General features: G+C 25.5%; 1 protein-coding gene across 1 annotated transcript; it reads right to left on the reverse strand.

Moving 5' to 3' along the window:
• Nucleotides 1–1770: 1770 nt before the first annotated feature.
• On the reverse strand, nt 1771–14875 carry LOC129963677 (transcription factor 24-like). Its single transcript, XM_056078175.1, has 5 exons — nt 14751–14875; nt 9378–9473; nt 7451–7656; nt 4573–4686; nt 1771–2929 (listed from the first exon to the last, which is right to left on the reverse strand). The coding sequence occupies exons 2-5, from the start codon at nt 9469–9471 to the stop codon at nt 2825–2827; spliced, it is 519 nt and encodes a 172-aa protein (XP_055934150.1). The 5' UTR covers nt 9472–9473; nt 14751–14875; the 3' UTR covers nt 1771–2824.
• Nucleotides 14876–17291: the final 2416 nt, after the last annotated feature.

Below are 17291 nucleotides of genomic sequence, written 5' to 3' on the forward strand. Positions count from 1 at the left end.
TATTGCACAGGACTTGAAATAATATTTAATTGACTTATGATTTTCTGCTAAAGATGTTTAAAACTATCATACATTTAGGAGTTTTTTTCATTGTGAACAGGAAAAAGCTTTGTTTTTCCTGTTCACAATGAATTATTGTGAATTTAAATATTCTTTTATATTCTTTAATTTTTTATTAAAGAATATAAATTTATTTTCTTTTAAATTCTTTATTTTAAATATTCTTTTTTTTTTTTTTTTTTTTTTTTTTTTGCAAATTTTACAATTATTTTTTTAAAAATATGCAATATTTTCTTTTTTTGCATTGACTTGTGCCTTGATTATTTTTTAAATAAGTGGCTATCTACTTATACTTTTGTCATTCATTTCAAGAGAGTAAAGCAATTAAAAAAATGGTGTGTAAATGATAAATACAGGTTACATACATATCAAGACATTCTTGAAATTATGTTTATTATTTAAATTTAATTGGCTGATAATGTTTAACTTTTATATTAAGAAATTATTTTATCAAATTGCCTTGATTATACTCAAAACCAAAAACTTGTTTTATTGTGATATTATTATTATTATTGCCATAGATGAACAGTTTAAAATTTGATATATGTGATATTAACACTCTTTAATCCAATTATAAAAGAATGTGTTAAAACCTTTGATATACCCAAGATTGCTGTGGCGATAACTAACTTATATATTATATTATTTTACAGGTATTTTCTGTGCATCTATTCTTATATATGTAATAAATTCTTAACTCAAAATTGAATATAATTTGTTAATTAACAGTTACAGTTAAGAAATTAACATTAATAATAAAATATATATAATGAATATATGAAAATTAGTTTGATATTAATTGATTTATTAATAAATTTAAAATAGTGAAATTCTACTACTTACCATAATAATTTATCAAATTCCGCAAGAATTATTTTTATTTCTTAAATTTGTCAGTTTTATCTCATTATGGTATAGCATGATTTTAAACATTAAATGATTTTCATAAGCATTTTGTCTGAAACTAAATGCACTGCTCATTCATAGCAGGATAATTTAATAATATAAACTGCATATAATCATTTAATATGGTATTTTTTTATAAAATTAAATATTGAAACAGTAAAGTTAATAAATTAAGTTAAAAGCAATTTCCAAAACTATGCAAACTATTTATTTACATAAAAATATATGAAACATGATACATATACTACATAATACATCTATAGTATAGAATTTTATTACAAGCAATATACAACATACACATGGAATGCTTTGTATGGAAAGGAAATTTATAGCCAACATTACATAGAAATGTATTTAATAGCTATACTTGCATGTAAAATTTATACAACAAAAAGCTTGTAGTTTTTTTTTTTTCCTTGTAATTAACACACACTCATACATATTCAATAGATAAATTCTAGTTTTTTTAAATATTTGATTTAATTTTTTGTAAAGAAGAAAATTGGTCTGTATGTTTCAAATCATTTGTAATTGTAATTGCAATCATTTGTAATAAACTTAATTATTGAATTAAAAAATATATATACATATATATAATATATTCATACTAAGTTGATCATGACAACTTGAGTAACACTTTTCAGTATTGTTTTAGATTTTTTTTTTAAATTTTATTTATTATTTTCATAATATACCATATTATTTTCAGCAATATCAATAATAAAAAATATAGCAATTTCAATTAATAAAATTGTATAATTTTTTGATTTTCTGTACAAGATAATTTCAGATGTAAGCATTGGCACAATAACATCTTTTTTACTCTATCATATTTTCATATTAATTGTTAATTCTCTTTTAAATTATATTGTTTTGTACATGGAATTAAAGCATGACAATATAGAAAGAAAATACTGCTGTTCCTTAAAAAAATAACTATTATTTTATTGATATGATTAAGATTCATTGTAAAAATATTTAAGACATTTAATATAACAATTGTTATGTACATAAAAATTCAAATATGCTCTGTAAAATATTATGTGTACAGCACAAATATAAAATTTATATTTTAGAGAGATTATTTTTATTGTAAAATAATATATTGTTTAGATTAACACTATAAAACAATAAGATTTTAATGAATAGAAATTTAAATGAATGCTTATTTATTTAAATGCCAAAAATTAGATCAAATTATTACTTTTTGTATGTAATGATGTTTATCTTTTGTAACTGTGATACAGAATAAATGGTTTGATGTAATAGCTTAGTATGCTTTTATTTATTCTTGTAGTTGTACATTATGTGAATTATTATTCTATTTAATCAGTCATGAAATACTATTTCTCTTCATTATTATCTTTTAGTAATAATAATAAAAAAAACAACTTCATGATTAAGTGAATGTACCACAAAAAAGGAAATATATAAATAAAGTATTAATGAATGCTGAAATAAATTTAAATTTATCATAATTGCTTTTTTTTTACTTCAATTATTCTTGTACAGTACTACTATTCTTAAATAACATAAGCAAGAAGTAGTCATCTGCTTCTTCCTATTTTTGCTAATTAATGCATATTTCATCTTTGTAATAAGCAAACATTATTTTTATACAAAAGAATTTCATTCCAAGAACGGTTTCAAAAATTTGTGAATAGTTCTTCCTGTGTCCTTCGTTGATAAATACATCTTATCGTACTGATGATATTATAATTGACACTGGTTCTTTACGAACTACCTTGTATGTATTGGACGGATGTCTGATAGGTTGGAGAAGTAAGCTTTTGCCCAGACAACTTCCAGAAAAGAGAATTTTTCTCTAAAATTATTTATACAATGTTGATATTTTTTTTCAACTCCAAAGAGGTCTTTGCTGAAATGATGTCACATTACAGTCTTTTGTTGTGGTAGTTTCATCTTCTACTCCAGCATATAAACGAGAACGCATGGGCCACTTCTTAAACAACGACAAAAAGATCTTATTAATCATTATGATTTATGTAGTTTAAACAAATTTAGTTTGAAACTGGTTATTAATATTTTTGAAAGAAAATGGTGTAATTGAATATTATGTACAAAAATATTTATAAAATAGTCATTACGTTAGCTACATAATCATAATTAAGATATAGTAGCTTATAATAAAGACAAATTCATCATTTTTTGATCACTTATATGCAAAATAGTGAACTGTAGTAATACTATTTTATAAAGTGATTTTAAAATTTTTGTCACATTATAAGAGTAACGATTTTCTAATTATGATGAAATGAGATTCATTGAAAGCTATAGATGATAGAAATATATATGAAGAATATAATATATGCTGCTATGCATTTTATGACTATTGAAAGAGCTTCGTAAAATTAATATTTTTGTATTTAAAATAATTTTATTACAATGAGTTTCTGTTAAATAAATATAAATTATACTCAAATATATCTGTTACTTTTAAATGCATCCTGACCATATGCAGAATTATTTAACTAAGCATAATTATATAGAGAAGCAGATTTCCACCTAGAAAGCTGCTGTGTAGATTGAGTCCGCATGGAAATTGATTTAAAAGTTAGCATCCCTGGTTTCAAAGTAGGTTTGTAGAGGGTATAATTTTTTGAATTATAAAATATTAAGATAATAGTAATGTTTTATATAATATGAATGACCAGATTCCATGTAGTCAGGAGTCAATAAATAAATAAAAATGTATGCATTTTCACAAAATTACTAAAATAAAAAAAATATTGGTTTGTCGTTTAAAAATATGTTGAAATGTGAATTAAATTTGCTAGTTTATTTTTTATTTTTTTTAAAAAAAAAGGAGGAGGGGACTAATAATTTTCCTGTCCATAATCACAAAATTCTGAAATTCACTTCTAATAATTTAGCAAGCAAATGTTTTATTTTTCAGTGCCATGCCCACAAAAAGAATCAGGGCTGATTATTACTTGAGGCTGCTGAAATTGTTAATTGAAAAACGTTTAAATGTTTTGATCTATTTTAGGCTAATGATACTTATGCACTTTAGATGTTTTCTTTCATAAGTCATTTACAGTATTTAAATTTCAAAAACCAATATTTTGCAATGAAATTATTAAATTATAGTATACTGGAAAGTATATTCAAATCTATGGCTTTTTTTTAAAATTTTAGTTTGCTATTTTTTATAAAATGCTTATATTTGAAAATAATTTGAAAGAGATATTGCAATTAAAATGTTGTTGATAAGTGAAAAATTGTTATACTTATTTTATTAAAGATAAATATGGATGGAACTAAGTTATGAATTTGCAAGATACTACTAAATTTGATCAGAAAATTAATTTCTCTGAAAGCAAAAATCGAAGTTATAATTTCGGAATTTGTTAGAAACTCTGCTTGTTCTCTAAATATTTAGAGCCACCTTTTGAATAAATAATGCCTTGTAAATGCAATAGTAAGATAAATACAACCACCATTCTTATGTACAGGCAATAGCTAATTTTAACCTTTAAATTATAGAAGACAGTTATTAATATTATGACGAATATATATGATACATAACATATATTTTTCACTCTTATATAAAGATGTTAGTTTGTAAAGAGAATAGTAACTTACTTTGACTGGATGCAAATAGCTTTTCTCCCAACTTAGACTTCTAACATCAGTCTCAGGCACTGAAGCAAATGATCCTTCAATCATGTCGAAATCATTCATGAAGAAGCCATTCTCCTGTTTTCAAATGAAAAATAATAATCAGGAGATTTCAAGGAAATTTGATAATATATATTGAATGGTATATCATATGGACATTGCGCCTTGCATGATAAAGAAAAAAAAAAGTTCAAATTACTCAATTGGATAGACTGTTGAATCTAAGGCCATCCGATTCGCCAAGTTGTTACTTTTTGTGTAGCATGTACTCCTTACAAAAGGTTTTTGAAAGTTTTAAGATTTTTAGTTGAAAATTTATAAAAAATTTAATATTTCTCTCAATAAACTTCAGAGAATGTTAGAGTTTTAAAATCCATTTTTTGCATTATTTTATAATTTAAAAATAAACATTTTAATTATATCACTTTTATTATCATACATTTCTTTTCCTAATTTTAATGAATTTAAAAAATATTTACAATACATTTCTCATTATTTTAGCTTCAGGACTTACACCTTTTTTGATAGCATACTTTTTGCGTACATGTTATCGGTATATAATTGAAAGTACGTGTTGAGAATATAAATTTAAAATTAGCGTAAGAAGCCTAAGGCATTATTAAGCTTTAAAATTTCGGGACAGATTTTCGGATTTCCTTCAATACGTAGGGTATACTTTAGTTTGAAAGCACAGTGTTTGAATGGGATGGTGGTGTCATAGTTGTAGTCTTGGTCTCGTCAATGATTCCAAATTTGAGTTTATCATTCAATATCCTGAACTCTTTGCTTAAACCATTCTTCAAATGGTGGTGTGGAGCGAAATATTTAGATTTGATACCAGATCAGATATTATCCAGGGATGCTAAACATGTCTTGAAATCATTACCTCTTGACTAAAGTAAGTCCCCTTAATGCTTCAAAAAGGACATTAAACTATCCAAACTTTTAAGAAAATAAATAACAGATAATTAGTGAACATTCGGAAGATTTTTATGCATATTTTGAATAAATAGTTAGTAAAAATATATATATTTTTTTTTCATCTGCCATCATCTTTTTTTATAAAAAAAAAAAAAAAAATCTTTATTTCTTTATGAAAAAGAGAGAAAAAAAAACATTCTTAGCTCAGCATGCTTTGAATAACTATAATCAAGCTTTCCCAAAATATTTTCATTTCTGAGAAAATACTCATAAGACAAAATAAGTGTCTCAAAATATAGTAAAACTTCAAGCTGTATTCTTTGATTAAACACACACACACACACACACACACACACAAAAAAAAAACCCCACCTTTTTCCATTTTTGGAAATAAAACTTAATATTAAATATGAAAATTCGGGAAAAAAAACCGTAATTAATAACCAGATGGTATGACAAAGGATTAAAAAAACATATTCCAAATCTAACTTTTTATTGTAATGCAAACTGCAATTTTAATTTAGGACATAAAAAGTTGCATTAAATATTTCATCAATTAGGTTATGTTGAAATAATATGTAGATCACGAGACAAAAAATTCAATAAAAAATTGCTCTACATTTGGAAAGAGTAGCTCACAAAGCCTTTTGAATTTCATGTGCCATCGATTTCTAATTTTTGTTTAATTGACTGATTAATATAGAATGAATTTAATTAACGAGTAAAGCATCGGAGCTAAAGTTAATACAAATGCAATTTTTATTTTCTCATACGCGAAGTATAGAGAACGTATTGTAATAGTAAAAAATTTGGAACAATATTTTGAAGAATCTCCACACTTCAGAACTCCCTGATTATTAAAAACACAGTATACTTGTCTGTCTATTTCTCTGTAAATGCGATGACTCAAAACTGCTTATATATGGACTTGTGACCAAATTGAACGAAATCTATTCACAGGAAGTCTGGCTGTTCGATTACAAATGAACAACTCAAAAATGGGGAGAACTATCTAGAGAAAGTTGGTGTATAGATGTAGCAATCTAAATTATAAATTCTTATAAAATTTCGAGCAAAATCTGCCGAAGGTTGACCATATATCGGTCTGTACCTTCGCATGTACAGAAACAGAATTACTTAAATCAATAAAATTCGGTATGCTATTTTGTGACTACAACTGTAATACCATGTCCATTTTGGTTCAAGCAAAAATGCTTTTAAAATACATATTCGCACGATAAATTGAGTAAAAATGTTACATTCACAATACGATTCAAAATGATAGATTCGCAACGATAGATTCAAAATCTTAGATTAGCAAATATCTGTATTTCTGAATTATTGTTCACCAATGCCAAGCAAGACATTTGAGGTCTTGTCTAAGGTCCATAATGTTATGCGTAGGGAGCGGGGGGAGGGGGGGAGATGAGATCTTAATTAAAGAGTATGTGAGGAAGTTTCGAGAAGGACACTCCCGTTGGTTTTCTTTTATAATGATTTTCTTTATATATATGAATATTCAATGCGAAATTAAAATTGTACTTCCAATAATGTTTGCACTTCTATTAAGTGTATTATTTAAAAAAAAAAAAAAAAAACAGAGGCTCAATATCTTTTAATTTCAGTTCATTTTATATTTAAGGTTTCGTTCAATCACATGTCTTCAGTAGATACAATATTTTAAATTTATCTTTTGATTTTGAATTTGGCTGTCTGACAGAAACTGTTTCAGAGTGAATGATTTTCGGTTCTCTATCGAGATTAATAAATATCTGACTTAACATTTTTTTATTTCTAATACAAATGCTATTCCAAACAGAAATATGTTTTGGAAATATATGTCATAATTTATAATATAATAGAAATAAATGTTTTATAATAGAAATAAAATTATATAAAAATTTAATATATCTGGACTTACGGAGAACATTTCCTGATCTTCACTGAGTATCCGACTAAGATGTGATATGTAGGTGGTGGCCAGAATGAGAATATCGAGCTTTGAAAGCTTGGTGTTGGGAGGCACCGATGGCAAGCACTGTTGCAGACTGTGGAAGGCATTTCGGAGACTTTTCACTCTGTAACGTTCCCTGGCAGCGTTACGAGACATCCCGCTTTCTTTGAGTCCTAAAGAATTAAAAAAAGAAATGAATATAACAAAAACTAAGTGAATGCGAAGTCATCAATAAAATGTGAAAAAGAACATTGAAATGAATGAACTCTGCCCAAGTTTTAATTAACATTACAACTAACACAACAGTAGCTTGATTCAAAGGTCTTAATTACTCCGAGCGACGCCGTCAAAAAGGCACGGCATTGCTTTGAGAATTTGCTGGACTTCTTTTACATTTTTACTACATCTCTTTATCATTGTTCAAAATGATAGAATAAAATGTTAACCTCTATATCGCGGGTACTTTTCAGAGGAAACTATAAATTATATAATAACCTAAATGGATTAATTGGTTAAAGTAATAAGTATATTATTTTCTATGAAGTTGTAACAGAGATTTGATACTTACAAATATAGGATAGTTAGAGATGTAGTGGAGTAAGAAGCAAACACGAACTTTACAGAGATATAAAGCGTGTTTCGACAATCTGACAGCGATAAAAATACAAATTTTTACAATTTTTTGGATGCCACAACATATTCGAGACAATATCTTTTGTATCTTTCATCATCGATATCATTTTTGTCGTCACTTTATTCTTGAGGATTAGATAGTCAACAGAGAGTTTTGTTAAAAAATTCTTCAGCCTCTGAGCAAGAATAGTTTAAAGTAGCTATATCCGTGGTACGTATTGTACAGATAAACGATGATGCATATTTTCCCGTTCAAGAGCTCCTAACCAAATATAACAAAATTCCTACATCCATCCTATTCTCCTTATTCAATTCCGGTGAACTTCTGCCTTTTTTCTAAAAGTAGACGCAGTTGAAAGCTATCATTTCCTATTTAAATACCACGATCCAGCGTGAATCGCAGTGTGTTAAAAACTCTCTTACATAAAAGAATAAAAACTTATTAATTTCTCATGTTATTTGTTTTACGAAAAATTTATTAAAATCGACATTAACCGACTTTATTTCAGTTGTTTCTAATTTGTGAAATAATTTCAATTTTTCTCAAAAGCTCATCAGATTTCTTCCAGGAAAAAAAGCTGTAGAATAGCAGAAATAGCAGAAACCGTAAGAATTGAATGCGTTTAAAAACATATTATTATATATCGCATAATATTCTATATATTTATACCGGTATAAACATTAAAAAAAATTACATTTTAAAAATTAAATAAAAATTTTCTTTGTATTAAAAAGATTTCTTTCAAGTAAAATAAATGAGAAAAAGGGTTGCATGATTAAATTTTTCCAAACAAATATTTGATCACGATTTAGCAGTTCTAGTTCTAAATTTTGTCATAATTTTTGAAATTACGAATAAGTAATTAAATAAATAAGAACAATTTATTCTAAATAATAAATATTAATGAAAAGTGTACAGGAGGTATGGCTCATTCTTATCAAAAAGAAATTAATTTATTAAGAACAAATCAACAACACTGATCATCAAAGTTAAATTCAAAGAAATTGTATCAAAAAAATCACGGAATCATTTAAATGAATCATTAAAAGAGTGGACCATGATTTATAGAATTTTTGCTTTAGTAAATATCTAAATTTTCTAAAATAGGTATCATTAGCTTTTTTATTTCGTGGTGATCGATTCGAAATAATGTTTGATTGCGATATAAATTCAGGAGTTTTTGAAGTTTCTTTAGAATATTCTTGAGAATTTTTATTGTATTAGTATACGCATTTATAGAATATAAATAGTGCTATTTACCGTCATAAGTTGGTGGCTTTCTTGTTCTTTTCTTAGTTGGTCGTTTAGAAGTCGTCGTAGGGGACAAATAATTTCCTTCACAAGGTAGAACCATATCTGTACATGAACAAAAGAAAAAGAGAGAGAGATAATTAATATCTTTAAGAAATTTTAATTTCGAAACATTCAATTTAATCATTTTAAGGCTGGGTTTTTTATAATTCTTTCAATCAACATACCATCTGGATGCAGTTATGCATTAGGGAACTAAATATAATTTTTTAGATTTCGGGTTTTACTATTGAAACAACTTTAGATTGTCCCTTAATAGATGTAGTTTGCTATGCTCAATTGAAACAATTAAAACTCCTTACGTATAGCTAATTTATAACAAAATAAAAATTTATGCAAATTCAATGTTCAAATTTTACAAAAAAAAAAAAAAAAAAAAAAAAAAAAAGCAGCCACATTTTCAAATTTTTATATTGTATTTGTATTCATAACATATGTAAAGAATATTATTCCGTGTAGATATAATAATCTTTACAGTATTATAAAATAATCAAGTCGAAATATGTAAATTTTTTTAGGAATTTATATTTTCTTGCTTCCTTTTGTGCATACACATATTTCAGGACTGCAGATATAACTCTATATTTTGTTGATTTTTATTGAAAATATGGGATCTCAAATTTTTAAAACTATTTTGTTCGTTTTAGAATAATTTTGAGATTCTAAAGAGATAATTTTAAAGTCAAAAAGTGATCACATTCGTCAGAAAAATTACAATCATGAGATAATCAGACATTTTTTATTAAATTTTTTTTCTTATATAAAAAAATGAGAAATTTAGTTAAGAAACCTTAATTTTTCACTATAAAAAATTTTCATTCAGTATTTTATGCATATTAAAATTTTATTTATATTTTCAAAGACATGAACTGAACCTTTTTCCAGTTTTTTTTTGTGTGTGTGTGTGTCCTATCCTTCGTTTAGAGAAGTCTTTTATAAAAATATGCTATGCAGATATCTAATTGTTGGAAATTATTAAGTAGCTAAATTAATTATAGAAATATTGACAAAAACATTTTCATACCGTATAGTTTTAGATTCATTAATTATAGACTTGTCTTGTGTAAGTAAATTTACTTTATCTAATTACAGATTGCACAGAGAGGAGTTGAATGTTTTAAAGTCAGAATAATAAGTAAACTGTGACAAATATTTAAAGCATTGTTGTAACTAACTCAAATACAGGTGCCAAGTTTCTACCAAGTGGTATTCCAAATTCAGAAGTTATTTATTGGAATACATTTGAAATTGAACTCTGCGTATAAGTAATTATGGCATGGTTAATAGCAACCAACAGCTGCATGATAAAGCTTATTGTTGTAAATTATATAATTAGCTTATTTGCACAGATTTGTGGTCATACATAAAGTTTTAGGCAATTTAATTTTATATTTTAAGTAATTTAATTATAAATGAGTTCGTATTTGCAAAATAGTGCGAGGCCTTTTCAGACAACTCAAATTTTCACTTTCTTATAGGAATATTTTGATAATAATACCATAATAATATATTGAACCATCCCTTGTCATTGATAGGAGTATGATTAGCAATCGTATTAGCAGGATTTTATTAAGTGCAAGTTCTTATTGTAGGAATATTAGAAAGAAGCAGATTATCGACACATCATGGGTTGCTGAAAGAACTGGAGTAAATCTTGAATGTTCAACAATTTCGCTATGTTGCAGATGCCATCATTAATTTTTTATTTCAATTGCGCCATATTATTCAAGGAATTATAGACATTTAAAAGACATTATCATCTGATTATTTAATTTTTTTTTCAATGAATGACAATGTTTCTGAAGTTGCAAAGCCAACACAAATGTAAATTCCTGACTACATCCATTGTTTTTTAAAGAACAATTTGAATTAACTGCCAAAGTTTCTTTATCATTACAAAGAACCATTCCTTTTTTGCACAATCTGCACTTTCTCATATTCAGCTGTTTAGAAATAATGCATAAAACTATCTGTTGCCAAAGTTAATCTTTCTATCTCCATCTAAAAATTCTGTTAATATTATATTTTAAAAATTATTTATAAATATTCAATGACTTAAATTTAAACAATTTTTCTATTAAAATGTATTTTTAATCGATTTGAATCAAAATAATCGCGTTCACGTTAAGAAAATATAAATTCGTCGCTCTATTTGTCACTGTTTTCTAAAATTGAAATCGTTTGCCAGAAAAAAATGATCATTTCGGCATTTCAAAAAATCAAATCGTCTGATTTTAATAATATTATAATAGTGTTAATTGAAAAGTAGGAATTCAGAAATTTATATTTGACGGTTGGAAGCATAAATCGTTTATGCTTTAGAATTTTATTCTCAATTCATTTATTCTTCTTTTAATTTATAATCCTTTTTAAAAGACGCAGTGGCGGCGAATCAAGAAAATGTGATCTCGTATGTGTTTCATATTTGTTTAATAGAGTTATTATTCTTTTTTTTTGTTTGTTTAGTTTAGTTTGAATTTTATGTTTATTTTTTAATGATTTATAGTTACATAAGAAAAAAATTGTGTTTAAATTTTTGGAAGTAAAATTAGAATTTCAGATTTGTACCATTTTGCATTAGATTTGATTTTGTATTTTTTTAAATGTCTGTTTCTTTAAAAATCAATGAAATTTTTTTTATTTTGAAAATATATTTATGTGATGCCAGGAGAGCAATTGCGAAAATTATGAGTATAAGAAATGAATACAAATTTTCTTATAATACCTTTTTTCACTTTCTTATAATCAGAAACATACATATTCTACATTTTTATACTGCCATCTATGTAAATTTTTGGAATAATAACGTATGTTTTCTACCATATTTGGCACAAATATTAACATGACAGCGTGTATAAGTATCATTATCTGTAAACTGCATTATGTGTTATGCATGATGGAAAATCGTTTAATCGTTCAAAATCCTGTGTCTGATAAATCTTGGATTTAGAGTTATCGAATTTGGCTCTTAGTTATTTCTTAATTTGTAGGTGCCCAATAAGAGAAATATTTTAAATTTTTAATTAAAAGCTAATAAAATTTTTAGCATTTTCCTTCAATAACGCTGGAGCATATTAGATACAAAAACTACACTACTTCAAAATTTAAAATATAAGCATTACAATGAACCAATTTTATTTTCAAACAGTTTTTTTCCTCTAATTTTGATAAATTTTAAAAACATTTTTAAATTACAATAATGTTTTTCAATTGGTTTAACTATTGAATTTTGCTGATTCAATTGTTTTAGCTATTGAATTTTGTTGATTCAGTTGTTTTAACTATTGAATTTAAATTCATGCTCATTGCCACGATATCAAATATTATTATTATTTTGTGTGTGTGTGTGCGGTATTTTATCACTGCTATATAATCACGAATAAATTTTAAAAATAGAATAGACGAATCAAGCCTAAAAGACTATCATGCTATTATGATTTTGAACTAATTTTTAAAATTTTTGAAGTATTCTTTCGACTTATTTTGATTTAAATCACTTTAGGGTTTGTGACGTTTTATTTGTTCAAAAAAAAAATGTACATTTCATTATTCTGTGTTATGTTTCAGTAAGTAGTGGATGCATTTGAATTCCTGTTTAGCATTTTATTAAGAAGAGTTTATTAAACATTCGTTCTTCAAACTCCTGTACAATTCCCGTACAATTTTCTCGAGATAAATAAAATTATTTCTAATTATTTTTTTTTTAATTTCTAAACTGAACTTTTCGTTCATTTCTACTGTCTTTCATATTCTGTGATATTTAGTATTTTTATTGCTATTCTGTAACAGAGGAAGATAGTTTCAGATTAATATAATTTGAATTTCCTTTTTATTCAATATTTTATTCGATATTTTTAACCCGTACTGAAATTTTCGAGGAAGAATTTATTAATTTGATAAGTTAGGACTTTTCACCGTTTTAGATAAATTTAAAGTATTATTTACATGATTCTTTAGAATAAAACTTTTCAAACATTGAAATTAAAAAAAAAATTTACTTGTAGTATTAACAGAAATCCAACTGCACACTATTTAAGCAAATAGGCACTTAATATTTCAAATTCCTTTTTTTAAAACGGTAATAGTATCTGCATATTGAAATGTGTGATTCTTTTATTAATTGCATAGTAGTTTTGCGTCCATAGAACTATATAAAAATAATTATATTATTAAAAATTTTATTCACATTTTTTTTTTTTAAAGTAGCATACATATAAGTGGAAATTAACTTGAGAAGTATATCATCTTGTTGAACTCTACTATAAACTTTACATTTTTTAATGAGCAATAGTATAATATATATTGTTTTTAAAACTATATTTAGAATAAAAATGAAAAATAAGTTATATATTTTTTTAAGAAATACAAACCAACTAATATTGAAGTTAATAATAATGTTCGTTTAGCAATTAATTTCTTTTAAAACCAAACATTTCATGGAAATATATATTTAATTGCTGTCTTATTTATATATTTTTATTTTATATTTAAATTGTATTTATATCTTTGAAAGGAAATGTTTATGTGTTTGAGCTTCAGTGTATGTAGTGTATGTCGGCACTGTATAAGAAAGATCATTAAATGTAAAGCCACCGAATTCGGCACAAATATACTTTAGGAGATACTTAGGAGATTAATTTTTAATTAAGACTTTAATTATTTAAAAATTTAGCGAAATTTTGACATTTTTTTCCGATCTAATTTTTGAAAATATTATAAAATAAATTTGATTTTTACATTATTTAAAAAGTTAACATTTTAATGATACCAGTTTAATTGCTGTTGAATTTTTCTGAATTACGACAATTTATTAAACAAAATTTTTGCATGAATTTCAACAATAGATCTTATTGTTGCTATAATATTTAAATCATTTTATTGTTTCATCTAATATTCAATGGCCTATTTTTTTTCTCTTGCTTAAAACTAAAAAAATGAAAGATTATGTTAAACATCTGAGCAGTTTGCTTGAGGGAAATGACATTATATTATTGAAAAAATCAACCCATAATATGAAATAGTTTAACCAGATACTTAAACTATTAATGTCACTATGATATCATGGGATTAATCTTCATTAGAGCTTACTCTAATGAAGGTTACTCTTTTATTGAGACAACCATGAACCTGAAGCGGCCATAACATATTTAATATAAATTGAACACAGCCAATATTCATGGCAAACCTGCTGGTCGACAAGGGCAACTTCTATAATAGAAATATCTCCGAAAATGAAAATAGCGCTACAAATAAAATTTATATAAGTTTTAAAGCCATGAAAGCCCAAATCCAGAATAACAGAAATTAAAATCAATTACTTACTTGAAATGAAGACCTGTTTTAAAGCTTCGTGTGTTAGCAAGGCAACTCAGTATTCTGTCGAAGGTATATATAATAGCCGAGAAAAGCAAAAAATTATTCCTTTTAAAAATTTGCACCGATTTAGAAAGTAAGTTCCACAGTTTTCAGTATGGGAGAAACATCCAATAATGAAGCGAAGGCGGGACTTGCATGACGTGCAGACCAATCTTAGCCATTCATAAAGCAGCGGGAAATATGAACCGATGACGTAATTACCGCAAAAAGGGTCTGGCACCAAATTGTTAAAATATGCACCACGTGGCATATGTTACGCTATCTTTTTTTTTTCTCTGTTTTTTTCTGCTTTGTTGAAAATCGATCTTTCAGTTGACATCTATTCATCATTTTTGACTGATTCTAAGAACTTCATTATTATTTAGCGTTATTGCAAGGGTAAAGACTGTCGTGCTTGATTTTTATTTGCGATGATTAATTATAATCGAAAATGTGAGTTAGTAAAAGAAATTGTTTTCTAAAAAATCTACCTTATTGATTTTCATATTGATTAACCCTTATGTTCATTTTGTATAGTATACCATGCATACAAATTTATAAAAATATACTACCACTATAAAATAATTTTTAACTTAGTTTTATTAAACGATTTTTATTACACGATTTATTTATTTATTTTTTGATGTTTTTTATAGCGTAAAGAAACTACCTATATACATTTTTTTTTTTTTGCTTTTCTTCAAAAAAGCAATCTTGCCACGATAAGGGTTAAAAAAGTAAGGATTAAAAGTTATTTATAGCGATTTAATGCTTTCCCCCTATTTCTCCAATATATATTCTTAAAAATGATCGCTTTAGATGAGTACAGTTGTTAATAAGAAAATATCGGCGAAGCATATTAATGTGCCAAAATATTTTATTTTTTTCCCCATTTTAATAAATATTGCTTTCAAAAATTTTACACCAACATATTTAATTTAATATATATGCATAAAATTCAAGGCTGACTTCAATAACAAATTGATTGGATAATTTTAATATGCATGTTATTAAGAAAATAATCTTTCCAACATCACGTTTTTAATTTATGATACACAAATATATTGTTATGTCAGTAATGTGCATAATCATTTAATAGTGTTACTGTGGAGCAAAAATAGCCATCTCTACAAATAAAAAAATTAAATGAGATTTGAACCTCTTATCTGTAACATCATAGCATAATAATATTTTAAGTTTGATTAATTTATCTTTTTTTATTTTCATAATTCATTGTTAATTATGTAGCAGTAATAGCAGGTACACAAAATGTACTTAATAGCGTTACAACGAGCCTGCATATAAATTCAACAGCAAACATAGGGAAATCTTGCAAAATATACTTGAAAATATCTTCAAAATTTATTACAATTAGAGAAAAATCTGTAAAGAAATAAAATTGGAATAACTAGAAATTTTTTTAATTAATTTTACAGTGGGTTAAAAATATTTTTGTACGTTAATATGCTTTGGAGTTATCGAGGGAAACTTTATTTATAATAAAGATGAGTGTGTGTGCGTGTATTACCGCTCTACAGGCTAATCGTTTAATCTAGAGTACTAACTTGGCGCATATATACTTTGGAGGGTGGAAGTTTGCACTTCGGAGAGATTTTATTTAAAATTTTAGTTAACTAAAAAAACAAGCAAAATATTGGCCTTTTGTCTGTGATAACTTCTGAAAATATTACAGAACAAATTGACTTTTACATCATTTCAAAATTTAAAAAAAAACATATCTTCACAATGATATCAGTATTTTTACAATTGAATTTTTTCTCTATTTTCAATTAAATTTCGAAAAAATATTTGAAGCATATTTTATACAAACATATTTCATATTAAATGAAATTTAACCTACACAAAAAAATACTAGAAACTACTGCTAGAAAAATTAGCATTTATCAATATATTGCCATCACGTTGATAAAAGTTCATATTAAAAGATCAAGTTAACTCTCATTGTAAACTAAACATAGAAAACTGAAATGTTCACCACGTGTTTCTGTGAAATGCAATAAATATGAAATATGGTATTTTCCAGAAAAATAAGTTCGTAAAAAAGTTTTCAGTCACCTTTTAAAATATAAACTCCTATTAAATTTTGCATGATTGAAATAAAATTTTTTATAGTATTATTAAATTATACCTAATTTTTAAAGTTAGGCATATGCATTTAATAAGAAAAATAGTATAAATGAAGTGAAAAATTATATTCCATGTAGTTTGAGTTCAAAATTGCTCTGATGAATGAAGAATTACAGTTTTTTGCACATCTTGGGTTAAATAAGTCATAGTTAATAAAATATTCTTCAGACATTATAATTTTAAATGTTTAAAATTTCTACTCGTTTGAAATAAGAAAATGAGTAAATTATAGAAATTTAAATATTTTTGTTTTACAAAAACCAAGACTTTAGACTATTCCCGTGAAGTCGCGAAGTAAAAAACCCTCATGGTATTTCTTCAAGGATGCTTGGTCTAAAATAAGGAAATAGTTGATTGTCC

This window comes from Argiope bruennichi, chromosome 3 (assembly GCF_947563725.1).
Source record: "Argiope bruennichi chromosome 3, qqArgBrue1.1, whole genome shotgun sequence".
Lineage (NCBI taxonomy): Eukaryota > Metazoa > Arthropoda > Arachnida > Araneae > Araneidae > Argiope > Argiope bruennichi.

Coding starts and splice junctions, on each gene's coding strand:
- LOC129963677 (XM_056078175.1), bottom strand. CDS start 9,471: ATGGTTCTACCTTGTGAAGGAAATTATTTGTCCCCTACGACGACTTCT. Junction 4,687..7,450: donor AAGATCAGGAAATGTTCTCC/GTAAGTCCAGAT, acceptor ATTTGAAAACAG/GAGAATGGCTTCTTCATGAA. Junction 2,930..4,572: donor GCTATTTGCATCCAGTCAAA/GTAAGTTACTAT, acceptor TCGTTGTTTAAG/AAGTGGCCCATGCGTTCTCG.